The sequence below is a fragment of the Scomber scombrus genome, chromosome 16 (genome assembly GCF_963691925.1).
Source record: "Scomber scombrus chromosome 16, fScoSco1.1, whole genome shotgun sequence".
Taxonomy (NCBI): Eukaryota; Metazoa; Chordata; class Actinopteri; order Scombriformes; family Scombridae; genus Scomber; species Scomber scombrus.
In genome coordinates, this window is record NC_084985.1 from 24,588,650 (window position 1) to 24,604,197 (window position 15,548).

A 15,548-nucleotide genomic window follows, 5' to 3' on the forward strand; every position below is an offset into this window, starting at 1 on the left:
AAGACATGAACCTGATGAAGGCTCTCTTTGTCATCCACCAAACATTCAGCAGATTTTATATAACACTGCCCTCATCTGGTCACAGAGGCCACACACTTGACATTCATTTAAATCCATCATCCAATATCGCACAGTTCCCAGCAGATGGAAGGGTTTTCTTGCTGTTAATTGAACACAAAGGAAATAAAAGACAGATGTTGAAATGTAAATCACGTTATTTTTAATTTTCTGAGTGGATTGTTCATTTAGACTGTAGTTTGCAAAAAAAAAAAAAAAAAAGGTTTTAAAGATCTCTGTATCAAAAAAAAAAGGAAACATATTTTGTACCATTAACTAGTTGGAAATAACATTTGAGAAATACTTTACAATTAAAAACATGTCAGCAGGCAATTAAATCTACACAGGTGCTCTATACAATTGCAGCAAACTATTGACCTGCATATATTTATTTATTTTAAGTACCATAAAAACAGCCAGGAAAATAAAAATATGTACATTTTCCTGCTGGAATAATTCAATTATAAACATATATAGAATTATTAATCCAAAAAAAAAAAAAAAAAAAAGTTAAATTTTCTATACACCCAATTAAGGAACATGAGGTGCCTTAGTATTATTATTATAATAAAATTATGTAGTGATATGTGCTCCATGAGAATCATTTAAATGATCGAGGACATACAGTAAAATGCACACATTAGGTTGAAGGGTCTACTCTAGTTTGTCCTCACTGCTGCTGCTGTACCGCACTGTTTCACATTTTCCGTCTCTTTAAAGTGTTAAATCGTATGAGGAGTAAGGCTGGTGCTGTGTGGCAAACCTTTAGATAGACATTTATAGTACACGCACGCACGCGCGCACGCACGCAGGCGCGCACACACACACACACATATCTACAGTGCTTGTATAAACTACAGTGATATCTTAAAATGTGCGTAGTGTTCCTCACCGGGGAGGAAGGAAAATATATGGTGAAGGCAAGGTGAGAAGTGGGGTTCCCCTTTGAGGGAGACAGTGTGATACATACAATAGAGTACAGTACAGTACAGTAGAGGATAACCCTCAAAGTGTTATCCTTAAAGTTCTATCTAGTGAGCTGTGCAACCCCCCCTCCCCATTATAAAGGTAGGGGTGTGTGTGTGTAGAGGGGGGGTTCTCGCACTCTTAGTGTTGGCACCGGGCACCTCCGACAAATCTCTCCTGTCCTGAACTCTGTGCTCGATTTCGAGAACTGCTGAGTGGCTTTCGGTTCAACAGTAGTGTCTTCGGCTGGAAGCGGGTTAGCAGGCAGGCAGTTTAAAATAAAATGGACCAAACGGGGGGCCCACATGTTCAGTTCACAGTGCCTCCTCGCTCGCTGGCTCGCTGCAGCGTAGACTGACTGAACACTTTAGTTGAAGTGTTTTACTGGTCAGCAGCGGGGCAGCTACGGCCGGTGGAACCTGGAGGGAAAAAAAAGAGATGTAGAGAGGTTATTCTGGATGCTACGTGACTGAGGACTGATTAAAAAAGCAGCAAAAGCAGCTTTCTTCAAAACAGAACTCATAAAGTATTGACGACTATGTTGAATGAACTTGGAGAACAGTTGAGGTGAATTATTCATGTCTGACCGGGTATAGATCCTGCTTTCTTCGTGGACTTCCATCTCTGAACTCTTGAATTCGTTGAGCTCCTTGCGGATGGCGGCCTGAGAGGAAACATGGAAGGAAAAGCAACACATGAGCCGGAGCGGATTTACCTCTTTGTACATTAAGGCACCACAGGAAGAAGAAGGTTTTTCTTTTTGCCTTTTAACACTCAAGATAAACACACGAGCGGAGATGTTGAAACCATAAATATGATTTCTTCTCCTGCATATTTTATGAGATTTGCAGGACCAGGAAATTCACTCGGTCAAACTCAACACGGCTATTAAAGCGGCGTCGAATGCATTCCCGGAATATCTCCTCGATATCGAATCTGCTCGGAATGCAAATCCTCTCAGAGTTGATCTCAGTACAAAAAAAACCCGGTACTGTTAAAAATGCGCGGGGCTTAGAAGCTCTCGTGTTAAGAAGTCACCGGAGCCCTGTTAGTATAAAAAGAGAGAGGTGTGGAGTGTGTGTTGTGTGTGTTTGTACGTGTGGAGGTGAGGGTGTGTTGAGTCTCACCTTGTCAGCTGGAGTCAGCTTGGTCCACGGTTTGTCCGCTCGCCGGTCGTAGTCGTGGGCGTGGGTGGACTCGACGTACTCGTGGAAACGCAGGATCTTCCTCGCCTGGAGTTCTGCCACCGTGGGTCTCTGGGAGAGCTGAAGGTAGACAGAAGGTGTTAGCTGAGGTCTGTCTCAGGTGGCACGTGTGTGTTTTCTAGCTTATAATGAAGATAAAGTAGATTGTAAGTAGATGGTGAATGTGTGATAGAGTTAGTTGGTTGTATCCTGACCTTTCTGGTGAGCCTCCGTTTGATCTCGCTTCTCTCCATCCGTCGGTCCGCTTCATTCTTGGCTGCAGAAGTAAAAAAAAAAAAAAAAAAGACATTCCATAAGAGAGAGAGACAGAAAGAGAGATAGTCAGGTAGATTTCACCTGAGCTGCTGTCAGCACGGCCTCTGCACAAAGTGCGACATTGTTCGAATGTGGTTAGCGAGGCGTCGTCTCAGCCGGGTCGCTTGAGGACGAGCGAAACGCTGGATCGAAACACGCTGACAGACTCAGAGAAGTACTATGTTGCTACGACAACGCTACATTAACATTTCACAACATTGAGTTGATTTTTAACTAGCCTCCATCTGCTCAGACACTCAATGTTTAATTCCTAATTTCGAGGTTGTTTTACCTTTTCACCACAAGGGGGCGCTTCTTTTATATACCTGTGGACTGCATGCAACTGTGAGTACAGTCAGATTTTTAAAGTTGTGCTTCTGTTTTTACAAAATGTTATATAGTAGACATGCACATCTGGAATAAAAAAAACAAACAGATGCTGGACGAAATACCTAAATCTGTCAGGGCAGAAAAACATCTGCACTGTGCAGCTCCCAATGCAGGTATGGTTTAATGACATCTAATTTAACTATTCTTGCATTTGGGAGCTACAGTGTGCAGACTCAGATTCTGTTTCACAAAACTAAATGACATTGTCTGTGTGTGTGTGTGTGTGTGTGTGTGTGTGTGTGTGTGTGTGTGTGTGTGTGTGTGTGTGTGTGTGTGTGTGTGTGTGTGTGTGTGTGTGTGTGTATGAGATGGATGTTGGACACTATGAAACTGGATTAATAGATGACGCATGAGGTTAATGACAGTCCTATTGCAGGTGCTGTCACGGTCACATGATCTCTCTGTATGCCTGCTTGAATAAATCTCAAGAAGGCATGTATGGGATCTATATGATCCTTTCGGCAGCTGGTACGGCAGTGAGGGGTGAGAGGCTTTAGCGCTAATTAATTCCCTAACACGTAAGAACAAATCTCCTTCTACTGCGCCGCTACGAAACCTTTCGGATGTATAGTTGAGTTCATGTACCTGCATTCTTTCACACAAAGTGACACTGAGATAAGATTTACATTTAGAACCAGGATTATACAGTTAATGTTTTAGCTTGTCTCCTCACTTTTCTTCAGTTTCTGTGTATGTGCAGTTTCATTTACTGTGATATAGAGAGATGGTGGTGAGGGGCTGGTGGAAATGCTGTTGCAGGATGTATCTTAATGAGTCTTTACCGAGCACCACAGCTACAGTGTCGGTATCAAATGGTGCTCGAGAGGCCACACACGTCTGCACCGGGGCTCAGCCGTAAACCCCCCCCCACACACACACACACACACACACACACACACACACACACACACACACACACACACACACACACACACACACACACACACACACACACACACACACACACACACACACCCTCCTCCTCCCTCCCCCCTTAAGGCACGACTGTAAATCCGGCTTTGATCACCTGGTTGTATTTCAATACCTGTGACTGCTCTACTTCTACCATCATCATCATCACTGTCATTAAACACTGAGAGTCAGTGATGATCTAAAATCATAAGTGCTCATATTGAAAAAGACATCACAGAAGTGCTTCATAATAAAGGATGAATGGAAAAAGTAAGGAAATTATGAGGGGACAAATATGAGCTAATATGATTAAACTGAGCATTACTGTGACCTCACTATCAATACTGTGCTAAACTGCTGTGTGCTCACTGTTTAATCTATTAATGTGTTTATATGATTCCTGCAGTGAAACCTTTCGGCGTTGCGGTGCAGAGGAATCGCCTGCGGATAAATACACCTGAGCGATGAAGTGAGGGATGGAGAGATGGGGTTGAGGGTGGGGGTCATACCTTGAAGGATGTTCCTCTGCTCCAGCTCATCCGCACTCGGCCTCTGACTCAGCCGCCTGAAGACAGAAAACACTGCTGACTGCTCAATTTTTCACAGGATGGTATAGATCAGTCTAAAAAGTCACATTTAGTCTTGAGATGGAGAAGCTGTCAAATAGTGAGTTACACTATAAATAACGTCAACCTCACAGATTGATGATGTGTGTTTTTTTAGAACGGGGGTATGTGTCATTGTGGAGTCGCAGCAGCTCTTTACCGTGTCAGCGCAGTGCCGATCTTGTTCCTCACCGCCTCCCACTGCTCTCTGTTGTGCCAGCTCATGCTGTCCTGGCTCTCCTGAGCATCCCTGTCCTCCCGCTCCTGTCTCTCCAGCTTCAGGGCTAACGTGTCCTTCCTCTTGACGCGGCTCGCCAGCCCGGCTACGAAAAAAAAAAAACGACAAATGTGAATCCTTTGTAACATCCTTAATTGATTTCTATTATCTGACAGGCGGTCCAAAACTCAAAGAGACTACATTTACTGTCAGAATAAAAGAGAGAAGATGATGTTAAAAATGTTACATAACTAATAATTTCAACTATTTTCTTACATAACATGCATGTAGAAAACAGAAAAAGGTCTTCAGGCTCTTTTAAGTGTAATAAGAATAAAGAGAAAACAGAACATCAAAGGTAGACACTGGTTGGCCGTTCTTAACCACAACAAAGCATGATCAAATCAGTTTGATGTATATTTTATTATATACTGCTTTGTTTTTTATTCTATTCTTTCTTAATAAAGCCCGGACATTATTTTATTCATTCTCTGTGAGCAGTTTTTTTTTAAATCCGGGAGCCTTATCATTTCAAACGCTCTTTCAAGAAACCCGCTTTTTAATGAAATACAAGCTTTCAACACGTGTAAAAGCAGAAAGCAGCACTTCTATCTACTGTCTCTAACATGTGACCAAAATCTGCCATGTCCAACGTACTCGGAGGGCCTTCCTCGTCGTCCTCGTCCTCGTCATCGTCTCTGTACAGGATGGGGCCGTCCGAGTCAGACTCCTCCTCCTCCTCCTCCTCGCTGTCTCCTGGGCCTCCGCCTTCTGGGATGACGCAGACGTTGGGGTCTCCAACCAAACCCCTGCGGCTGCGAGGCCCCAGATCGTGATGGCGGGGGAATCTCTGAGGTTGAAGCTTCCGCAGCTCCTCCTCCATGTCGAAGTCGTCGTCTTCTGGCCTACGAACACAAATTATGGAGGTGTCATGTTGTTTGTGATATTACACAATAAGATTTTTGATAAATAATCATCAGTAATGTGGATATAATAACTAAGTGGATAAAGGCAGATAATAGAACAGTCTCTTAAGCTCAGAAAATTACATTTTCACTGAAATGCAGCCTTTAAAAGCAGGAAAAGACAATATCTATAAAGTATCACAATATTGATATAATATTGATTTATTGCCCAGCTCTACTCAAATTCAGTCATATTTCTGTTCAGCCTGCAGTGTGAGAACAAACTGTAGAATCTTCAGTTTCTAATCTACCTGTGCAGCTCAATCTAATGTGTCTAAGTGAGGGAATAAAGCTTAACTGTTAACTAAAGAGATTAAAGAGTCACTTTGAATTTTTACTGCTCTGCTACTGATAGACTACACACACATCACATCAACAGCCTCAACACTAACACTTTATATCTTCTCTTAATTAAAGAAATGTACTGAATGTTTGGCAAACCAAAGCTGAGAACAGATGTTCCCATTTTGTCTTGTAAATTAAACTCAAAGTAATTAATTGAGCATCTAACAAACAGACAAACAATCCAACTGCAGCCACTATTTCCATTTTAGTTCATGATAAAATAGCTCCTGTCTGAGCTGATTTTTTTTAACAATATGGATGTCACTTATTTATTATAGTTTCTTTCAGCACCTAAAAGTTTTCCATCATTTACTCCCCGATGAGTTTTTCTTTCTCTTTTCTTTCCTACAGTGATGACGGTGCTATAAAGCCTGATTAAATCAAGTTTTTTTTAATTAGCAGTAAACATGTTTACCCTGCTGCTATTTGCTTAATAATGTCCTGTGACTGATTGTTAATTAATGAATCTGAGTAGGTTCTTCAGCATCACTTGTTTGTGTTTGTTTGTTTGTTTTATTTATTTTTGCTTTAAAAATTACTTTAACAATTATCAGAATTACTGTCAATTAATCTGTTAACTTAATTGAAGTGAAGTGATTTAAGTGTTTCTGCTCTACTTGGAAGTTTCAGCGGACGTTTGTTTTCTTTCCCCTCCTACAAAGTACTGTACAACTACAAGGCTGTCAGACTGTTAAAACTGTGTGTCTACCTTGCAATTCCAGTTTAATAAAAAAAAAAAAAAAAACATAAATTACACAAAATTAATTTCAAAACAAAGAGAAACTGCAGGTCTGCAGTCATGTAGGACACTTACAGCCTGAGAGGTTCGATGGTGATGGGCAGAGAGTTCCGTGTGTTGCCCCCCATCTCTGTGAGGAAATCTGGAGGAGATTCAAACAGCAGTGAGTGGGCCCTCTGGGAGCCGTCGGGGCTGGGCTGAGCTGGGCCAGGGCTGGCCAGCGCTCTCTGGATGAGGATGTGCAGAGGGATGGCCGGAGGCTGGCTGGGAGGCTCGCTGGTGGGGCTGGGGGGGTCGGATGAGGAGGTGGTGGTGATGTGGGGCGGAGGGAGCGACTGAACTCTTGGAGGAGACGGGGGTATGTGGGAGGGCAGGGGTGGTGGTGCCAGAGAGTTAGTGGAGGGCTGCTGCTGGACTGCTGCTGCATCCTCGCTGTTATCTCCTTTAAGGGCAGCAGGGGGCGGTGGTGCAGTGGTGGGGGCTGGATCGGTAGTAGTGGTGGTAGAGGAGGACTCCGGGGTTTGGCTGGGAGGAGTAGGATCCATGGAATGGCGCTTGGTGACGGGGGTCATCCTCTTCGGCGGTGTTGGTGGAGATCGCTTAGCGGGCGCTGGCACCACGATGATGCCGCTGCCAGACTGTGAAAGCTCCGCTGTGAATAAACCACAGTAACCAATTAATACAGAGACATGGAAGAACACTCAATACACACGTCCAACATGCAGTCACAACATGATGCACATTCAAACCTGCTGTAGGGTGAAGTTAGTGTTTTTAGCTAAAACAAGCAAATATGTCAAAAGCAGTCAAAAAAACAGTCAAAAGAAGTAAAAACCAGTTAACAGTAAAAACCAGTTAACAGTAAAAACCAGTTCACAGTCAAAACCAGTCAAAACCAGTTAAAATAGTCAAAAACAGTCAAAATAAGTCAAAAACAGTCAAAAACAGTCAAAAGAAGTAAAAACCAGTTAACAGTTAAAACCAGTCAAAACCAGTTAAAATAGTAAAAAATAGTCAAAAGCAGCCAAGAAACAGTCAAAAACAGTTATAAACCAGTGAAAACCAGTCAAAAACAATTTAAAAGAAGTCAAAAACCAGTGAAAAACAGTCAAAAACTATAAAAAAAGAAGTCAAAACAATTAAAAACATTAAAAGCTGTTGAGCCAGTTATTAACATAACAAGATGATACATGTTGTACCTCACTGAGGACGATGCAACACTGGAGACATTTCACAACATGACACATTTCCATTAGTTTAGTAAGTATTTCATGAGACATATCCAACATCGACTGGAGTCAAACACTGGATGTTAATTTCCATGCAGCGCTTTCACAGCAGCGTTTAGAATAAGTTAGTTGAGCTGAAATCGATTCTGCCGGCCTGATGCATGCGATGCAGAGTTGGTGGGTGGGGGTTAGGTTAAAAAAATGGAGGTGAGGTACCACTGGGTACCTGAGCAGGTGGCCCTGTGCCGCAGGTATACAGGTAGAGAGAGGTAGAGGCCGAGCTCGGTCTGACGTTTCCAGCCGCTCCAGTGACGAGGCTGCCTGTTCAATGAGGAGGCTGGCGAAAATGAGTGGAGATGTCAGGGATTTTTTGGGGGGGAGGGGTAAGGGGGCTGGCTTTACATTCCGAGCTGGGAGAGAAATATATAAACGGAGGGGGGGCTTGGATGCTTTCAGATAGGCCTGTCACAAGATGTACTTTTATTGGACGATATATTGTCTCAGAAATAATCGCGATAAACGATATTATTGTCATTTGGAGATCATTTTATACCACTGATATAATGATAATATAATAGCATAGTAATGAAAGTGGGGTGGGGGGTGGGATGTAAAAACACAGACTGCCATTATGGTTGGAGACAGAGTTATTTACCTTTAATTCTTCTACAGTCTCCACTCAGGACGTGCACACTGAGGAATGGAGGACACTACTTGTTTAACCAATGTGACATGAGTAGCTTCTTAGCTGTTAATGTGAAGTGTGTCATGTCCATGTATCATACGATAAGTCCATATATAGACATGATGACGTCAATAATTACATTATTGCTCGATAAGTCGATAATTGTTGTGACAGGCCTACTTTCGAATAATGTTTTAACACTGTCCAGCTGCTGAGTGGAAGATAAAAAATAAAAAAACTCTTTTGGTGATTCAACCAAATAGTCTCATAGTTTCATCATGATGTTTTCTGCTCACTCACTTTAATCAAACAGGCATCTTTCAGGGAGCTAATCATAGGGAAACTATTTACATCTACTACTACTGACTGACTGTATTTACATGCATCATTATACTCTAAATATTGATAAGTAACCAACACTGTAAGAAAAGCATAAAAATAGAGGATGTACTCTGCTGGGATTGCCTGTTCATGTGCATAAACTTTCAGTCCATTTACAATACATACTGCAAGCTGCTGTCTCCCTACAAACATGTGCAGACTGTATCAGTATCAGTGTGAAGTGAATACAGTAACATATGCATAGAAACCCCGCCTGACAAATGGTGGTGGAATGTGTCACTGCTATACAGACACTGCTGCTGGGATGGGCTGTGGAACAGGAACAGCTGTGGCATGCTGGGACAAAGGAGATGAAAACAGTAAAAAGCCAATCGGTTTCTATCTGGCCTCCGGAGAATCGCTTGTGTTGCATAAATGGTGCAAAGACAAGCCGGTGCGTGTTCCCTCTCCAGAGAAATGAAACCACACGCTAGCAACAGTTGGAAAACACGCTGCGCGGCAACGAGATGAGGCTTCACTCTGAGACTCAGACTCATATTTATATGAAGGTAAGGACTTCATGAACTTATGGCCAACACGTTAATGGTTTTAAAAACAGTAGTATGTAGATCATGTGTTCTTATCCACTCAAAGAATATCTTGCTCTATCACCTGCAGTTTCCTTTAGCATTCCACATAAATCCCAACAAACACCTCACAGCAGTTGTTTTGTTTGCCTGTGATTCACTACGACACTGTAGCCTGAAAACAAGTGAGGTCATAACTAGACTCCTGTTACTGTTGCAGCCTGTTGCACCAGTTGAACGTCATGTTTGATCTTACCTGCTACATTTATCTACTTAGTTTCACATTAATTTGCTGCTCATTTTCTTCTTCTTCTGTCTACTCCCTGTATGATTAACACTAAATAGCTCAATCAACAGTGAGCAGCAAATCAACATTTCAGACACTAACTAATCGTCATCATTTTGTATTGTCATCATCAGCTGTAGAGTCACGTGATGGTAGTTTTCACATCTTTAAAACGTGGAGCATTGCATTGTGGGATTGTTAGCAGAAAGTAGTGTACATGAAATGGATACTACTTTTTTCATTCCAGATGGAATATTGGTCAGCGACTCCCATTTATGTCACGTTTGATTGGCTGAACTTTCGTAAATGCCTCTGGGTACATTATGGGCAACTATTTTACAGGAAGAGAAAAGGCTGATTATATTATATTATATTTTTTGCATATAATAAGAGATAAATAAGCAATTAACGCAGGGACAAAGGATTAAAAATGGGGGGAAAAGTAATTTTCATTCCACTGGGTCTTAACAATTTGAGTTTTACAAGCAGCGTCTTTTTTGTTGAAAAGTCTGCGGAGGTGTCATTGAAATCGTGTGGGCACAGAATCTGTGTGGGCCTGAAAACAACAATTATCTACAAAAATAATTGGCAACGGTTTTAATAATCAAATAAATGTTAAAGCGGTTTTTGAGCGCTGGTTTTTCAACTTGTGGAGCAGTATTTTTGTTTGATGTCAGAATGGCCGTGTGGTCTGAGTGAATGTGTTTGTTTGTCAAAGCTTCACCACAGCTTCCCTGAACCTCATTAAAACTCTACACAGCTCATTTTGGATGTTGTTTGACTGACAGTATAAAGAAAGATAAATCAGAAGCTGCTGTTTCTAGAGAGGTGTCCTAGAAAAAACCAGCAGAAAAACACTCACCTAGCAGTGCGGGGTTGCTGTTGCGGTTGGTGGGTTTGGGTGGAGGGACGGGAGGCGTCTTGCCGTGGGGAGGGACGGGGGGCGGCCCGTTAGAGTCGCCCGAGGAGGAGGAGGAGGTGGTGGTGGTGGTGGTGGAGGGTCGAGGTGGGTCGTCTGCTATTAGGGAGACAGTCCTTAGCGGCCTTGCCACGGCTATAGGAGCGGCGGAGGAGGAGGATGAAGAGGAGGATGATGAAGAGGAGGAGGATGAAGAGGAGGCAGCGGGATCTGTGGAGGAAGCTAAGAGGAATTTCGGGGGAAGCAGGGCTTGTCTGGCCGGGGGAGGTTCTGGCTGGGAGTCTGGTGTCGGGTGGGGGTCGGGGGCGAAGCGGACGCCGGCGGCTGCAGACTCTACAGAGGGAGGGATGGATGGAGGGAGGGAGGGATGGATGGAGGGGGGGAGGGATGGAGGATACACATAACACACACACACACATGAGCTGAGGGATCACAACAAGACTTCTTCCTCTTTATTACAGTCTTTTCCTACTAATGTTGATCCTCCAGGAACATTTTGTTCCTCTACTTCAAAAAAACCTCCGACTCTTCATAACGTCGATACTTTCAAAGATGTGTTTTTATTTATAAGATACATTCAAGAAAAGAGAAATATTCCTAAACAGCTTCTGATTTCTTTTCAAGCAAATTCTCTGATCTGTTCAACCTTCAAGTGTGGCATCCTCCCAAAAGTTCACACTTGCAGAGGTCAAATTTTGATAAGATTTAAGGGTCAAATTATGGAACAGCTTTTCCCACCTGATAAAAAAAACTGTTCCTCTTTAAAATGTTACTGTTTCACTTATAGTGTATCATATACAGATGTATGTATTTTCTCTGTAAAGCACTCTGAGCTACATCCCTTGTATGAAAGGTGATCTATAAATAAAGATTATTAGTATTATTATTTGTTCTTTGTAGTTTTTTGTGTAACTTTTGGTTAAACTAAACTAAACAAGACTTGTGTTCTCTTCTCTACATTATGAACTAGTAAGGACAAAGGAAACGCATGAAGGATATCACATAAAACACTGAACCTTGCAAAATAAGCAGATCTTTTGGAGCTCACCCAGAGGACAGCTCTGATCAAGGCTCTTCAAATATTGGGAGACGAGGGGGGGTCTTAACATTCGCACACAGCTGACGAGGAGATTTTTAAAAAAAAAATCAAAGCAGCACAGAAGGAATCTAATCATTTCTTTTCCCCTTTTGGTGTTTTCAAAGTCTGATATTTACTCGAGGCTTCGAAACTCTTGTTGGAACATTCACCCAGAAATACCTTCGCAGCAACATCAGGAGACTTGGGCTCGTACTTGTGTTGGTATTTCATCACGGTGAAGCGTTCACTTGACTGTTTACTAAGAAAACGCTTCACTGCGTGTTCTCTCGCATGTCAAACCTGAGAAATACGAGTGCAAACAGGATATAAATGTTTCATCTCCTCAGGCTAGTTATAATAATAATGAAGGTATGAAATGTCAATGCTGAAGTCAAATAGTAGATTATTGGCTAAAAAGGAAAGGTGTGTTTAATGGGGAGAAAAAATGCCAAAAATAGGAGCACATTCTTCTCAGTTTATGATAACACACTCATTTCTTTTAGTAGAATAAAAATGTCCCATCAGAAGCTTATTATGTAGCTCACTTGTGTTTCTCTGTTAGGAATTCCTACCTCACACACACACTGTGTGAGATTGTTAAATGGTTGTAACACCGTTGCGGGTGTAAGTGGCTGAGTGGTGCATTATTACGCAACGCTGTACAATGACCTTTATTGTATAATAAAGGGGACGGAGGGCAGGTTTGTAATGGAAATGGCTTTTAGAATTCATAATACAAATGGAAAGGAGATCATTGCTAATATCAATTAATCATGTTGGTACTCTCACTCGCTGCTGTATGAAAAAAAAGAAGAAGCTTGTTCTGAAAATTGTACAGTTAGCTCACGAAATCTAACATTTGTGTGCTTGTTGAAATAGAAGAAAAAGTGACAGCTGTTCTTCATCTTGTTCTGACTTGTTTTTCACTATCAGCAATCTTCACTGGGATCAGAGACACGAGAGAAAAGGATGTGCATGACAGCTCGGGCAGCGCATGCAGTGTGTGTTTGTGCTGCTCATGAGTCAATGGAAAAACATATTAAGGCACTGATAAGTCCAGCACTCGCATATCTGTTGAATCTGTGCATGAAACATTTATTCAGTCGGGTTGTGAACTCTTTAAAAAAAAAAAAGACCAAAGACTGTTGGAAGAAAGAACACTCCTGAATAGTGATGCTGATAGTGAGAGTGTTTCTGTAGCTCCAACAGACTTATTCTACTTTATTTATTTATTTTATCATTACTATCAATCTATATCTTTATCATCTTCTATCATCAGTTTTATTCATGTTTTTTTGTCTTTTCAATCTTTCTTAACCTAGTTTTAGTCTAACTTGGAACTTTTTCTCTTATTCTCTCTATTTTTTTTTTGTTTTCTCTTATTTATTTAATTTCATCTTATATTAGATTGTAATATTTATTTTCTCTCGCGTGCGTTGTTCTCAAATTGTTAATGTTGGTCATATTACTGCTCTGTGTTTATGTCTTTGCTTTGTATTGTACTGCCTTGCTTTGTGTGTCAAAGCACTTTGTAAACTCTGTATGAAAGCTGCTATACAGTATAAATAAAGTTTAAATGATTGATTGAGGATTTGTAAGTAAAATAATCAGCTGATTGCATCACATTGATTTCTCCCAGTTAAACTTTCATTCATATCATATTAATAAATCAAGCTAGATACATGACCTCTCCATTTGTAGCTGTAGGTTGTGTACATTTATTAGGCTGCCACTAGAGCAGCTCATGTATATTACAGTGTGCCAAATTTAGGATGAACCGGTTACTCTTTATAAGGATGAAGCATGAGTGTGCCCTGGCAGCTGTGTTATTAAGTTAAATATAAGTATGAGATCAATCTTGTTATCGGTCTAATTAAAGGGTTAGGGTTAGATTTAGGTCATCTTGTCCAACCCTGACTGGACAGACCCGATCCAACCCAGTAAACCTTTATCCAGACACCGATATTGAGTATACCAAATGGGCCCACATGCTCTAATTCTATTTCAATGCTAAATCTATTTAAGACATCATATAGCTGATTATAACCTTACATTTAAACAGACTTTCAGACTTTACTGGGAGCAACAGAAACACCAGTACATAGAGGAGCTGGAAAAAATGATCTATTTTTCTTTTTTATCTCCAAGAAGAAATAGTTTTCTTTCCACGGAGAGAGTTGATAGATAAGACTAAGTCAGTGTGTCTTATCTAGTCGGCAGTCAATTGATGTTAAGGGTGCGCCAAGATACTGAGACGACTCTTTGATTTGTTTTGGAGGAATGACATCAGAACCATCAACTTCCTATCTTGTCCTTTTTTATTAGATCTTATTTCAGAATTCTATTATAAATCCTAAATCTTTTTTTTTCATTCTTATTTTCTCACACATGCATTAGTCTCAAAGTCTTTGTTTTTAATCCTTTTCTTTATGTTGTTCTTGGTCTACACTTGTTCTGTTTTATTATCAGTTTGTTAATCAACTGTGAAGCACTTTGAACTACATTAACCTGTATGAAAAGCTGCTGTATAAATAAAGTTAGGTTTAACATAAGAGAGAGGTGTTACCTGAACGTTCTCTGAACTCAGCAGCTGGGTTGTATCTGGGTAAGGTGGATCTTCGGTCAGCCTCCGAGGCAGGACGAAGCTTCTTGTTGTCCTCTGAGGAGCTCTTCTGTAGAGGAGGTCGTGGGTCAACGTCAGGTACAGGTCTGACGGGGGGTCGGGACTCGTCCACGGAGCGCAGAGGCTCCGGCTTTTCCCTCCTGTCTTTCTCCCGCTCGTCTCGTCGAGGTCTTTCGTTCCTCTTGGCCCAGTCCTCCCATTTGTCCCTGTCCTCCCTCCTCTCTCTGTCGTCTCGCCTGTCCCTGTCCTCTCTTCTGTCTCTGTCGTCTCTCTCCGCTCGAGGGTCTTTCCTCTCCCGGTCTTCTCTTTCTCTGTCGTCTCGGTTCTCTCTCCTTTCCCTCTCGGGCCGTCGATCCCTATCTTCTCGCCTGTCCCGGTCATCCCTCCTTTCTCTATCTTCACGCTCCCTCTTTTCCCGCTCGTCCCGATCCCTCCTTTCTCTCTCGTCCCGATCCCTCCTTTCCCTCTCGTCCCGATCCCTCCTTTCTCTCTCGTCCCGATCCCTCCTTTCTCTCTCGTCCCTATCTCTTCGCTCCCTCTCGTCCCGATCCCTCCTTTCCCTGTTGTCTCTCTCCGTCCTCTCATCTCTCTTCTCTTTATCGTCTCTCCAATCTCGCCTTTCCCTGAAGTCTCTGTCTTCCCTCCGGTCCGCCCCCCCTCCTTCTCTCTCCCTGTTTTCCCTTCTTTCCGTGTCCTCCCTGTCCCTCCTCCCTCTGTCCTCCCTGTCGTCTTTGCCGTCCCTCCTCTCATCTCTGCGGTATCTGTCGTCTTGCGACGGTCCCCGGGGTAAAGATCCTCTCTTATCCACGTCTGACGGCAGGCGGCTTCTTCTGTCTACTTCCACGGCGAGCCGCGCATGAGAGTCCACGTCCAGAGGCGCCCGATTGCTCCGGGAGGCGTCGGACGGCGCTCTGTTTCGGCGTTCGTCTCCCTGTGCCAGCCTGAGGGTGTTCGACTTGTTGTCGGACTCCCCTCGGGTCACCCGAACTCCAACTTCCGACACCTTGTCCACGTCCATGGGTACAGGGTGGCCATTCTTCACTGGTGCTTTAGAGTGGTTCACATCGTTGCTCTCTGTCCCATGAAGAAACACGCAGTTAAGAATATCGTCAAAGAAAGAGATAA

The 15,548-nt window shown here is 42.5% G+C and overlaps 1 protein-coding gene across 5 annotated transcripts in view; it reads right to left on the reverse strand.

Moving 5' to 3' along the window:
- Window positions 1-203: 203 nt before the first annotated feature.
- Window positions 204-15,548, reverse strand: part of phactr4a (phosphatase and actin regulator 4a) — a 33,549-nt gene continuing 18,204 nt past the window's right edge. For 4 of the 5 annotated variants that reach the window (XM_062435616.1, XM_062435615.1, XM_062435617.1 and 1 more), the window contains 11 exons: window positions 14,367-15,497; window positions 10,666-11,055; window positions 8,151-8,261; window positions 6,771-7,347; window positions 5,304-5,551; window positions 4,590-4,752; window positions 4,334-4,389; window positions 2,423-2,484; window positions 2,151-2,288; window positions 1,611-1,687; window positions 204-1,442 (listed from right to left, as the gene is read on the reverse strand). In XM_062435616.1, coding sequence (XP_062291600.1) covers window positions 1,427-1,442; window positions 1,611-1,687; window positions 2,151-2,288; window positions 2,423-2,484; window positions 4,334-4,389; window positions 4,590-4,752; window positions 5,304-5,551; window positions 6,771-7,347; window positions 8,151-8,261; window positions 10,666-11,055; window positions 14,367-15,497 — 2,969 coding nt within the window. In that variant the 3' untranslated portion in view covers window positions 204-1,426. The remainder of the gene's footprint in view (window positions 1,443-1,610; window positions 1,688-2,150; window positions 2,289-2,422; window positions 2,485-4,333; window positions 4,390-4,589; window positions 4,753-5,303; window positions 5,552-6,770; window positions 7,348-8,150; window positions 8,262-10,665; window positions 11,056-14,366; window positions 15,498-15,548) is intronic. The other variant, XM_062435619.1, reaches the window with a different exon arrangement.